Here is a 13,500-nt window from a genome sequence, read left to right on the forward strand (position 1 = left end):
AACTTTTTAGTGCATTTTCTGTAGCTCTTTCCATCACTAAACGTCTCTCTCCTCCTTTTTGAGAGAGTAAGCAAGGTCTTGGCAGGGCACATTACAAAGCTTCTTTCTGTTTTCAGGCATTTTACAAATCCACAATTGCAAGAGATTACTGTATGGCTTTTATTTTGTTGTACAGTAAAGATTACATAGTGAACAGTTGTCATGTTTTGTACATAGGCTTATTGTGAAATTGGTACTTTTAAAGGCAAAAGAGAATAATCATGTATGTTGAAGTTTTTCGTCCATTTTTTTCTACTTGTGGGATGGAGTATGTCTTAGAAGCTGTCACTCCTAAGATGACCAATACAAACACTTGCTACAAACATCACATCTGTAGTTGTTTACACTTACAAGGTTACTGTTTTAAAATTTTGTGTTTTCTCATAAGCAGCAACTAACCTTTCTTTAGCTGCTTTCATCTGAACACCTTAAGACCAAAACTGGTAATAGAAACTTCTTCCCTGCTAGGAGTTTTCATCACTTTGCTGTTTCTGTAAGGTGATATTACAGAACTCAAGGAGATTTCATTTTCATTTTAAGCTCACATGTTCATTAAAATGATTTTAAGTTTTGTCTTTAGTTAAGGCTTACTTGTGTAAATGCACAGGTTTGAAGTACTGTTCAGTCTGAGTCTTTTTAATTCAGATATCTAAAATATCTGAGCTTGAGTCTGATTCAAAATGCTTTCTATACTAACTGTTTTGTAGTAGATCATTAGAGAATTGAACATTAGCATATAAAATTACTATATGCATAGTGAAGAAAAGATTGTTAAACAAGAATGAGCTGTTCTGATGTTAGAGGAATTAATGAGATTTGGGAGCTGTTGTAGCTAAAATGTTCTGGCTAATCTTGCGTTTTCATTTTTAAACTACAGTGAATTTAACTTCATTGTGACATATATAGAGTGGAGAGATTATTTTCCTTTGCATTTTGTTTTGATGTGTGCATACACACCTATACATACATACCTATGTCTACATCTTGGTAACCTGACCTCTCGAAGTGTGGGGATTCTTATGTATGAATCTTAATTTTCAAAAATCATTGCTTCTAAGCAACCTCTTTAGAAATAAAGTTAGTGTTCTGTTAAGACCCAGATTTGGAGAGGGGAGAGTAATACTATGCTTCTAAAGAACTTCAGATCTACATCTGATAATTTCGTATTATTAATCTAATAGAAGATGTTGCATTAGATTCTGACTGTAGACCCAGTGCATAATTAGAAAGGAGACAGAGGAAATTACCTCTGATGAGGAAAAACATGAGAGATGAACCATACTGTCATGTCTGAATCTGAGATATTGTACTTGCTTAGCAGATGAACAGTGGGAAGACCTCCTAGGTGGATAAGTGGATATTTATTAACTGTTTAATATACTTCTTAATAGGGCCACACTTAACGGAAAATAGTAAATTCTTATCTCCTTAGATAATACAACTCAAAGCTTTAAAATCTTGAAGTACTCCTTTTCTTTGTACAGTCAACAGCAGGAGCATCATTACTGGCTAACGCCTCACCTCTGACTCTCATGGCATCACCCCTGTCTGTAACCAGTCAGAACGTGACGTCTGCACCATTAACTCCTTTTGGGATGCTGGGTGGCCTTGTTCCTGTGACCGTGCCCTTCCAGTTTCCCTTGGAGCTGCTTGGCTTTGGGACGGACACAGCTGGAGTGACAACCACCTCGGGATCTACCTCAGCGGCTTTCCACCACAGCCTAACTCAGAGTGAGTGGAATTAGTTATCACACTGTGCTATAAGGAAAAATGCATCCTGAAAATGAAAATTAAGAAGGCAAGCAATAAAATTCTGAGACTCAAATTTGGTTCATGAAAATCCCTACAGGAGAATAAATGTGATTTCTTCGCTGGTAAAACTTTGTTTATGTAATTATCCAAATATTATGAATCACCTTTGATAAGCTTAACTTCATTGTTACATTCACAGTATATACTTAGTTTCGAACATGCTTTTTTGGGTTAACTTTTAATCCCTTATTTTTAGAAAGGAATATAGCTTAAAGGTCTCCAAATCTTACAATAAGAGACTTAATATGGTGATTCCTCAAAATATCCTTAGCTCAGTAATCTCAGATATCAAACAGTTCTCTTATGAGGAAGTATCAGCCAAGGTGGCATTTATTTTTTCCGATTGCTTACAAAGAAATTCTGTAGGTTTTTAACCTGTATCAATTTTTGGTCTTTCTGCCGAAGGAAATGATATGAAGAGTTGCATCCCAATAGCGAGGCATGGTCCTTGCTCTGACTTTTGATTAGTATCTGAATAGGTCTGTTTCTGTTGACTTATTCCAGCCATCAGAATGCTATCAGGTATTTATTTTTTGTTGTTGAGATACATTCTTCAGAAATCTGTGCAAATTAGCATGCTACTATAGCTACACTACAAAAATAAAAACTTCCTATTTCACAAAGACTGCCTCTGTCCTTAAGATTTATTTTTCCTCTTTGTTGCTCTGCTTTTTTTTCCCAGACTTACTGAAGGGTTTACAGCCAGGTGCTCAGCACGCAGCAACGCTGTCTCACTCACCTCTGCCTGCTCACTTGCAGCAAGCTTACACAGGTAAAGACATCGTATTTTTATTATTACTTATTTTTAACTTAAAAGTCAGATTTCTGCCTTAGACTGAAATAAATGTACACCAGAACTGAAATTGGTTTAGAGAAGAGGAGAGGCTTTGGTAGCAGCAGACATTCTATTGTAGCAGTATTTTTGGAACCTGAACCATTTTTCTACTTGTCTTCAATGTCAGGAACAAAAAAGTCCAAAAATTTCATTAATACATTATTGTAGCAGTTCTAGAAACCGAAGTGTACAAATTGAACTAGTGGGAAAAAGGGAATACTGCTTACTGGATGCTAACATGATTGTTTACAGGCTGCAAAAAGTCTGTATTGGCGAGATTTGTTTTTTCCACTCAATTTTAATTTCTCCTTTGGAGGAGAAACTGACCTTCCAACTAGAAGCTTCTTCATATTTTTCTAAGAGGGTATACATGTGTGAACAGTGTGATGGTTTCCTAATGGAAGATCTGCCTTACCTGGGAATTTTATCCTTGATAAGAGTTGCATATTTTGATTGAGAAGACAAGCTTGAAGTAGAACATCTCCTTTTTCTGTTTGAAGGCTTAGAGCTGAAAAACTATCATAAAGCTTTAGAAGGTGCAGTTTAGAGTGTAATCCTTTCTTTGCCACCTGTAGGGCTTTTTTTGGTTTTTTTTGCCAGGAGAAGGAACAGGAAGGGTGGCAGTGGCTAGGTGGGGGTTCTTCATCCTGTTCTCAGTCCTCAGCACCAAAAAACTGGGCAGTGTTGCTCTAAGAGGCTGTGAAAACAAACCAATTGGCTATATTTGGTACAACCTTAATTTTTTATCACAGTGAGTGCCATGGGTTGAACAGTAAAAATGCTTTATTAAAATGTAAAGGCTTCTAAAGAAAGGGTTGATTTTTAAATTTTTTCTCAGTATCCCAAGCTGTAACTTAATCTTTAAAAGATGGTATCTTTTGGTATGAAGCCTGATATCTCAGGTTTCAGCAGTGCTATTTCTAATAAATTAACTACAGAGAAGATGCAAAGTCTTCCACCCTCTAAAGACAATGTACTTTTTTTGGTGATCCTAAAGCTGAATGTGCCAAATTCCTGTCTCTTTTGCTGTAAGTTATAAAAATAAAAGTTCACTCATGCTTTTATTCTTCCCTTTCTTTTCCTGTCTCTAAACTACAGATGGAGGCCAAAGTAAAGGGGACACTAAGTTACAGCGGAAAAACCAGTGACTTCTGGACAAGCAAGGGAGCTGAAGCAGTTCTGGTTGGCTGACAGAATCTGCCCAGTTGGGAAAGTGCTTATTGTCACAGGGCTGCTGTTTCTGTCAATGTTTACATATTCTGATCCCAAGCACTGTGGTGAGAGGAAGAAGAAAAAGAAAACAATACTTGATCAAAGAGAGAAGGAAAAGGAGGACTGGTCCTCCTGGTCATGCAGACTGGTCATAGTTTGATCTTGCCTAAAGAAACAAGCTTTTTTATCTGCTCTGATTGGCTTTTAAAAGAAATTGATCGTCAAACCCACAGCAGCACAAACATTTTTTTCTGGGTGATGTCCAATGAAGAGTTGAAAGCATGAGAGGAGCTAGAATAGGTTTCTCCATCCATTGTTTAAGGTGGAATCATCCACTTCATTAGTGCCCAAAGTGCCCAGTATAAGATTATCTGTAGGTCCTGAGTGTACTATATGGTTGTGGACCAAAGGTTATGTAGAGTAGAGGTGGTGCTGGCATACTTTGCATTATAATTAAACCCTTATACAAATGCAGTTTCTGATACTGGCATTTTTCCAGCTTTACAAGGCTGTTTGGCTTTAGGGAGCCTACAGATATATGCAGTCTCATTAGAGAGTTGTCTTCAAAAGCAGATCTCCTGGTGCATCGAGATGTGACACACAGACTACTGGGAAATCCCTTGCTCCTTGTTTGATATTTTTTTTTAATATAAAGATTCTTATTTAAGGGAGGAAGGTGATGGAAGTTTTTCCATTTACATGAAAAGGAAACCCACATTTTATTGGTCAGACTAGCATTTCTTTCCCACATCTTTTTTTTTTTGTTAAAGGCACACTGATTTTTTTTAGTCCTTCCATTTGTTAAATTTTCTTTTTCTTTGCCTTGTGCTTATCTGCTACGGCAATTAAATAATGTTCTATTCATGTCTTTTATAAAACACAACCGGTTCTTTAGTCATTCTAGATCTTCCTCATCTTTCATCTAACTCCTCCCAAAAGCCACGCATTATACTGATTTGTTAGTTAAAGAAAGCTGATTGTGACCTATTCCAGAGCCAGGTTAATACTGCTTCAGGCATTAGCCAAAGAGGAGTCGTTCAAAAGCGACCAGAGGTGCCTTCTCTTCAGGGGGCTGAATGGGTTGTCTCCAGCATTTCCAGCCCCTGCTGGCCTGGGGAGTTCCTGACTGAACTCTTCCTTATGTGGTAGCACAAGACTGCAAAGCTGGCTTTTTTTTTTTTTTTTGGATAGCAATACATTGACCGGTTCATTTGTAAGGTTAGGACGTATCCAGCACATGTTGCACTTTCGACACTAGGACAGAACTTTGCTGTTGAGTCCCTTGTGCTGTCAGATAAAAGGTGAGAATGGCAGAAACTGAAATAAGTCATAGGGGAAAGGAGCAAATAAAATAGTATGATGCCCTCCTCCTTCAACCCCGAAACATTCCTTTGATCAGAGATGCTGAAATTCCTAGTAGCTAGTCTTTCCAGTAGTTTGATTTCACATTGAACCAGTGACTACTGGTCATCTCACACCTTCTAGAGAGACTTTGACCCATGGATAATGAATCTTCAATGTTTTTTGCTAGATTAACTTATAGCTTTCAGCTTTCTTTTACATGTGATTTATTTTTCTTAGACCAGACAACAATTTCTTTTCTATTTAGAGCTCATTTTAATTTTATATAAATATATATACGTGAATTCAAAATAATATATATTGTGTATTTAGTATAAAAATGTTGGGTTGAGCTCAGCAATAAATGTTTTTGCACAACACTTCTGTGAAAGACAGATTGAATTAAAATAAGATGCATTAGTTGGTTAATTTCACTCCACAGCATCTGCCAATTAAATGCTTTTTAGCTAGTGCTAATGTTTTGTATGTGGCATGTTGATTAGATAAGCTTGCATCTCCATCATCAAGGTTATTTCGAGTTGAAACATACAGCTACGTAGACTCTGGCATTCTTAATACTGTGCAAATTCTGTCAAAATACCATAAACTACTTAGAACGCAAGCTTTATCTGATTTTTTTCTCTTTTCTCCAGGAAGGGTTGAAGGAAGACAACTTTTGGGTTTTGAGGCCTAACAGTTCTGGCAGGATGCTAGTTCTCTGAGCTGTCAAACCTGATACTTTTTAACAACGCATGTAGCTAAGGGAGTTGCAGCAGTGAGCCATCAGGCAGCAATATATTTAAAAAGACCCTGTCCTAAGAGAGTTCTACCTCTTCTATGTTTTCCTCATCAAGGCATCTCATTCAAATTGCCATCCTTTGTCTTCATACTTAAAGAAATTTTAGATTGGGAGACTTGGAATCCTTTGTAACTACAGCACAAATTTCCTTTCAACATCCCTCTCTTCCTGAAAGTATGCCTCATCTTCAGTTGAGGAGTATCCTCTAAATCTTGAGGGTAGGAGTCATCCTGTCTGTGTGGCCTGTTGAGCTTCTCAGTCTTGGGAAACAGGTAAACTAATACTTATTTTGGAAGTAGGTAGTAGGATGATGAGAATAAAGATGACCATACATTGTTCGTGAAGCCAGTTCAAACAGCCCCCCAGAGGGTAACCGTCTTCAGTCATTATGCTCCTGAGCTGCTTTAGAATCAGCCACATAGCGATGAAGGGGTCTACATTCCCTGTTCCCTGTTCTCCCTGGTTAAACCTAGCAAGGCCAAATCAAAGGAAATAATAGGGTGGCTCCCAGAGACCTTTGCAGGTAGCATAAACAGGATGGGGAAGTGAAAGATTTCTGCAACGTCCAAATGCAAAATTAGGTTAATGTTTTACTATTTTCTGCACAGCAGCTCTTCTAAAGACGTTTTCCCCCAAGTTTTTACTACTTTTTAAGGGCCTTTGTTAATAAATAAACTGTAGTTGTACATACTAAATAACCCTCAGTATTCACAAGCAATAAGAAAGCCAAGTAGAGCTGTCTTTTCCAGGCAGCAGGGCTGAACTTGGTTTGGGGACTGTATATGAGCTAACATGTCAAGCTCACTGAAAGCCCCAAACAAATGCAAGCAATAATTTCAAACACAGGTTTTAGATGTTAAAACCGTCTGGGTAGTATTTTCTGCTACATGATCCAAAGTCCCAAAAGTCGTGGTAGCTATTTTAAATCCTTTCGAGACACTTGCAAAGGAAGAAGGCAGGCTAGATGAAAAACAGGCTGCAAAGTTTCCTGATACCTTGGACTATAACTGCAGTGTTCTCCCACTCCAAGATGCAAATGGCCTAAGTCACTCTGTCCAGCCTTCTCTGTTGATTTGAGATACATGACTAATATGATCAACTAAGTCACAAGTGTGGATGCTGTGGGTTTCACATCTGTTTTCTGCTAATCAGAAGTAACTTTTAATTACCTGGGTTCTGCTTCTTGTTTGAATCCGATCAAAGTTGTCTGATGCACAGATTTGGGGGTGGGACAGGTGCCAAGAGCCTGTTTCCTTCCCGCAGTCCCATCACCTGACCCTTCCTCCACACTCCTTCTCCACTTGGTGCAAGACCCTTGAGGACATGAAAACAGAGAAATCCTGCAACTCTCCCAAGCTGCCATCAGTTGTGTGAACCATTAACCCTCTGGGAGTCATCTTGGACTCCAACTAACTTTTATCACATTTGCTGCTACATTCGTAAAATGAACTTTTGGCTGTATTTATTAGCAAATTTTAATCTAGTTTACAGTTTGTTTGGTTTTCTTTTGAGTAGTTTTTGCCCACAGATGGATTAGAAGTGTTGGGGTGTTTGGGTTGGTTGTTTTTTTTTTTGTGTGTGAATTGGTGAAGGCACAGTGGTCCCTCTTCTGCTTTTGTTTTGGTTTTTTTTGAAGATGGCATTGCAGGGAAAACCTGCAGCCAGGCCAAGCTGTGGAAGGCTTCCTCCCACACCTAACTTTCATCTTTTGCTGAATTGGGGGGAAATCATTAAAGGGACACTTGCTTTTTGTTTGGGTTTGGTTTTTTTTTTTTCCATAAAATGAACCAGAAGGTGAAAGCAGTAGGTAAATGACTGATTAATTAACAGTTTATGCAATTTTAATTTTATAGAAATTAAAAAAAGGTTGGTAGATTTTTATTGGTCCTAGCTCTGGTTAAATGGCTGTTACCCTCCATGACTTACTTGATTCAGGCCTTTGTCCTTTGTTTAAGTGCCTTTTTTTTTTTTATTTTATTTCCCTACCCTCTTTAAACTGTTCTCAGAGATCCTGAAGTGCTGGAAGGCATTTTGGAGGAAAATCTTAAGCTTGCCAAGATGGCTTTATGCTGTTATACTATTTTTTCCCTTTTGTAAAGAAAAAAAAAGTGTGTAATGTGTGTAACTTCATAGCTGCTGTACCATGGCGTTGGTTCTGTGTGCTTGTGCATTCTTTCTCTCTGACACTCACACATGTGCACACACACACACACACACATATTCAGCAATATTCCTGAGAAACCTGTTCATCCTTCTACATCCTGCTGGCTCTGTTAAACACTTTACTTAAAGGTGAACGTTTGTGCGAAGATGGCAGTACAATAAAAGAGTGTGTGTGTGAGTGTGTGTAAATGTGCATGAGAGAAAGGAAGTGGCTAATGAGAATGAATTTCTTGTGTTTTTCTCTGAAGTTTTTAAATTTGGATCTTAATTAGGTCATGAGTAAAACATTATGGGCCCTGTCTGGCAACCTTATTAAATACTGGACCACTTCACACAATTACTGAGTCTAAGGCAAAGATGTGTGGCTGACAACCCCAAGGAGGTGGAGGGGGGAAAGAAGGTTAAAATAGCAGCTTGCAACAAGTTCGAGTTGAGAGGAATTGCAAGGAAATCTTGTGTGTGGCTAGTCACATCTGCTTGACACCAGTTATTGCAAGAATTCTCACGTTTACCAAAGTTGTCACTTTCTGCCATGCATCATATATAAGAAGGAATTTGGTAAAACCTGCAAGAGTGCAGCTGCTAATTGAAGTTAAACCTGGGTATGCTTCACATGCTGCCTAAATCATTCACCATGAAGTACTTTTCTAGTTGTACTTTTTCTCAATTTATTTGAGATTTCATTAATGGTTTGTTCTCTTAATATAATGAACAGTAAGTTCATGTGTTGTTAGCTGCAAGTGAACCCTCATAATGGTGTCTGTGCTTGTTTTCTTGTTCTCTGACAAAATTAGCAATCTGCAATAGATCATCTAGTGATTTTAACAATTCTGTGCCGAGGATCTATCTAACTTATGATTATTATAAGCATGCATACCTGAAATTAGCAATTCACTTGTTGACGTTGTTGACGAAGTGCTAAACTTAAGGTAACATACGTGCGCATCACTAGACTGTGCTAGTTCTGTGATGTGCTTCCCCTGGGGAAGATCTAATTCTGAGTTGCAGTATGAAAAGGAAGCATTTACTTTCCAGAATGGGAATGGAATGAAGAGTCCTTCATAGGTGGAGAACCCATCTAAAGAGCAGAAAATAAGGTACCAAATACAACGTGTTCCTGTGGCAGAGAATAGCCTAACTGCTATTTCAGTTCTTAGCTTGTCTTCATGTTTGAGTGAACCTGCTTATGTCAACTAGGCCATAGGTGGATTTCTTCTACCAATCTAATGGTGCCAGTTGAAGATAGGACTATTGCGGATAGCTCAGCCAGTTGGAGTGATAGTCGGGTGCTTCTTAATCTGCCCTAGGTGCATCAATGAAGTTACTTCAGTGGAGTTTGCCACATCCACCTGTGGCAGTAAACTGAGCTAACCTGGCTCTTCTGTTGCTGTCTAATTCATTTTGGGCACACTTGCTCTTTATCCTAGGCTGATCTGTGAGATGGGGAATCTACAGCTGGTGATGACGATTGACTGTTGCAGTCTTTTTTTAACAAATGCAGCTGTTGTGAAAATCTTTGTCTGTCTACTGCTTAAGAAATCACTGCCAAAATAAGCAGCCAGAAGTATGCTTACTGGGCCACTGGAAAGATAACTGTTGTGTAGGGGAATGCTTTGTTTGTGGAAACTTCTGGTGTGGCTTCATCATCCTTTTTCTATGACCTGGTGATCCCTTGCTGCTGTAATAGCCTTTTGGGGCCATAGAAAGCCCTGCTGCTGCTATGAGTTATGCTGAGAGATCAGCATGGCCTGGAACTGGCCCAGAACTGGGGAAGTACAAAGATTCCCTACAGCTGTTTTTGCACACTCCTCATAAATGAAACTGTGCTAATCTTGTCAGTAGTCAAGGATATAGGTCTGTATTTTGTAGCCATTTTTGACAGCTATAATTATACAGAGCAACTCTGGAAAAAAAAACCCACATGTTCTGTATCTAGAAGTGAATTTCAGTCTCTTCCCTTGCCATCATCTCCTGCTTAAATAATAACCATTAACTAGCAAGTTTTTCTTTATGGTGAAGAAATCCAAAGCAAGCAGTGTATGCTGTGTTTGACTCCTATCATGCTCAATACTAAGGGGTTTTGTTTGGGTTGTGGGGTTTTTTTTCTTTTTTCCAGCAGTATATGCAGACCTATTTTATCAGCAGATAGTTATGTTTGTTACTGTCTAGTACCAAGAGAAAAAGGGAAGGAGAGAATCAACCAAAACCAGTCAGGAGATACCACCATCGTAGGCCAAACCAAGTAGCTGCTGAGGCAGCCAGAGCTTCTTTGAGACTTACCAGATTTCACCAGAGGAGTGCGGAGTGGAGGAAGAAACTTATTGTGTTCTCAGCTTTTTCCAGATAAGGCCTTAGTTTGATTAGTAGTCACTAATATCAACTATGCAGATAAGTATTTATGTGTTTCAGTGTTACATGCATTCCTTCCCCCAGCTACCCCTTAACACGTTGAAGTTTTACCCAAAGAAAATGGAATATTTTTTGAATGTCTGTACTGCAGAAGTCTTTTTTGCTAACATGAAGAAAGAAATTTGTATTTTAAAAAAGAAACCCTTTCACTGGTGCAACACCTAGTGTCAAGTGTCATGAAGTTGCTTTGAGAGGGAAGCTAAAAGCGCCTTGTGACAGGTTTTAGTCTGAGAGTTTTTTAGAATATTCAGCTCTCAAAATTGGTTTAAGAAGCCGCAGCAATGTTTTTTAATGTACAGATTGGATTTGGGGAGAAACTAATGAGACATCCCAGGTTTCCTTCCAGTAATTATGAACTAAATAAATTTCTTACTTAAATGAAGTTGCTTCTAAACAAGGGGAGTTATTGGCTACACAGTAGCTGGATCTTTAAATCAAAGCTAAATCACGATCCCCAGGTATTTCTCACTGATCTTTTAGTCTTGTTGTATGTAACTACAAATAACAATTTAGCTCAGAGGTGAGAACTGTAGTGTGTGTTTTATTGCAGGTGATTCCATCATGTAGCAATTAGTACCATGTTCTTGCATAGTTCTCAAGATCCATACTGGAAATAGATGGAGAAATTTTATTTTTGGACTACTGTTTAAAAAAATGACAAAATTAATTACCACTTTTTACCCCCCAAAAGTCTACTGAGCAGCGTTATATTTTAGCAGTTAAACTAGTACCCTTGTTATGTGATTTGTCTCTTGTAGCCTTCTTTTACTGAGATTAGATGCATTTCATGGGTAATCCTTAAAATGTTGGCATTCTCTAGCTTAAAGTCAGGTGCTTATAATAAAAGGGTGTCTGTGATGATAACTTCTGATGATACAAAAGCACTATGTTCAGAATATTCCATTGGGGAAAAAAAAAACAGGTGTGGGTGCAAGTCCCTTTAGTTCTGCCTGATAAACAGGCTCAGTCAAGAACAGAGCATCCAAACACCTGCCTGCACAGCTAATGGTAGTGAGGATCATCCCCTCGACAGAGGTTTGGCCTCCATATCCTTTGTTTGGTGTCACTTTTAGTATATATATATTTTAGCAAGTTTGGATATAGCCAGCTTAACTCCATCTGACTTGCTGTGATCCCCAAGACAATGAAAGGCTGAGAAACAGATGGAGAAAGTGTTTTCCTGCCTTTCACTAGGTAGCGCAGAAGAAACAGCTGGCCAAGTGTTTTGTTATAAACTAACATTAAATCTCAGCTAGAATTCTTTGCATTCCTTGGCTTCAAAGGAATGTGCAGTTACTACGAGATGGCAAACCTGTTTGAGTTGGTGATTCCTGTGATGCTTTGCTCAGTCCAGCATGAATTTGTACAAGGTCACCTTCTTCCTTTTAATACTTGCATATTTTGGACCATAGGGCTTGGTGATGGAGAGGATCCTAACAGCCGTGTGCTTACCTGATGAGCTCTCCAGAGAAACTCCCCTGTGAAATGCTCCCCTCTTGTGACAACAAGCCTGAACAACCAAATGCAGCTACATTTGGGTGGTTAGCACCACTTTCATTTGGATTTTTAGGGAGGTGTGTTCCAATAACTTCAAGGGATACTGTGTTTTAAATGTGTGATTTCTTTCCCCTCTCCTTATAAAACTGGACCTGAACGCAAGTTTTGAGTTGTTGGGTTTTTTTGTAATAATCTCAGGACCTGAAAGATTGTAGCATTTAGTGTGTCTTAAAAATGATGTACTGTACCAGCCATGGATTTTGTAAATACACCTGTCTCCCTCTTTTGTATTTTAATTTTTTAAAAGTGTGTAAGGCTCTTTGCCAGAGGAACTGGTGCCTGCTTAATTTCCATCCTGAACTGAAGCAGGAAAAGGAAGAAGCTGCTGCCACAAAAGCCTGCATCAGTTCCAAATGTGTATATTGTTCTGGTCAGTTTAATGGCTGTTAGTCTTTTGTTAGTTGGGAAGCCGGTTTGTTCCCCTGCACATTCCCTATTGTGGCTAGCAGAGCCCTATCAGGGAGACTAATTTTAACTCTCTTCTGTGTGACTACTTGATGTTTTCATTCCTTCCAGATACTCAGGTTTGCTATACCTGAGAAGTCTGATGTTTTCAGAGGTGAGGACTATTGGCCCTCTGCAAGAATAGCTGGAGAGTATTTCTCATTTTATCAGTGCTTTGGTCCAAACACAGCGATAGGGTTTGTATCCTGCAAACCTTGCAGATAATGCCGCCTCCACCTGTTCCGAGAGGGACTTGCCTTTTTATTTTCTGCTTTCCTGAAAGGAGTGCAAAGATTTTTTTGGCAGCAGACTTTGCTCTGGGATCCAACCTTGCCGGCAGACCCCTGTTCTGCAGTAGGAGCCTTACTCAATTCGGCGTAGCTGTTCCCTGTCCTTAACTGCGACAGGCTTTTTTTCACGAGTGTACTTTTCTTTTTTTATGTGTCATGTGTCTGTGCTGTATTAAATAAAGAGGAATGTACATATTAGCCCTGGCTCTGTGATTTCTCACGAAAATAAAGATGTAAAAAGGTTTTACTTGAAGGGTTGTCGCTTGGGGCTCTTTGTTGGGCTTTTCACCGTTGTTTTGGGGGTGGGGGAGTTGCTGGCTTTCTTCTGTCAGGGCAACCACAAAGGCAAGGGCAATACCGCGAGCAAGGAGCAGCATTTTAAAACTACCGGAGGATTCGTATAAGAAGAGAACTCCTCCCTTTCGGGGTGCCCTATTTCAAGGCAAAGGCAGGCGTCCTGGCCTGCTGTACGAGCTCAAGGACACCCGCCGCTCCCCGCCCCCTCCTGCCCAGCACCGGCCCTTCCCCGCGCTCCCAGTGGGCTACGCGGCAGACGTCTTCCGGTCCGCGAGCCGCGCGCGGGGAGGTGCTGCCCACTC

General features: G+C 39.4%; 1 protein-coding gene across 5 annotated transcripts in view; it reads left to right on the forward strand.

Annotated features, from left to right (window-relative positions):
* The window catches only part of UBN2 (ubinuclein 2), a 56,260-nt gene extending 43,161 nt beyond the window's left edge, over positions 1-13,099 (forward strand). For all 5 annotated transcript variants that reach the window (XM_075153336.1, XM_075153329.1, XM_075153345.1 and 2 more), the window contains 3 exons: positions 1,524-1,770; positions 2,534-2,623; positions 3,785-13,099. In XM_075153336.1, coding sequence (XP_075009437.1) covers positions 1,524-1,770; positions 2,534-2,623; positions 3,785-3,834 — 387 coding nt within the window. In that variant the 3' untranslated portion in view covers positions 3,835-13,099. The remainder of the gene's footprint in view (positions 1-1,523; positions 1,771-2,533; positions 2,624-3,784) is intronic.
* Positions 13,100-13,500: the final 401 nt, after the last annotated feature.

This window comes from Calonectris borealis, chromosome 1 (assembly GCF_964195595.1).
Source record: "Calonectris borealis chromosome 1, bCalBor7.hap1.2, whole genome shotgun sequence".
NCBI classification, from domain to species: domain Eukaryota; kingdom Metazoa; phylum Chordata; class Aves; order Procellariiformes; family Procellariidae; genus Calonectris; species Calonectris borealis.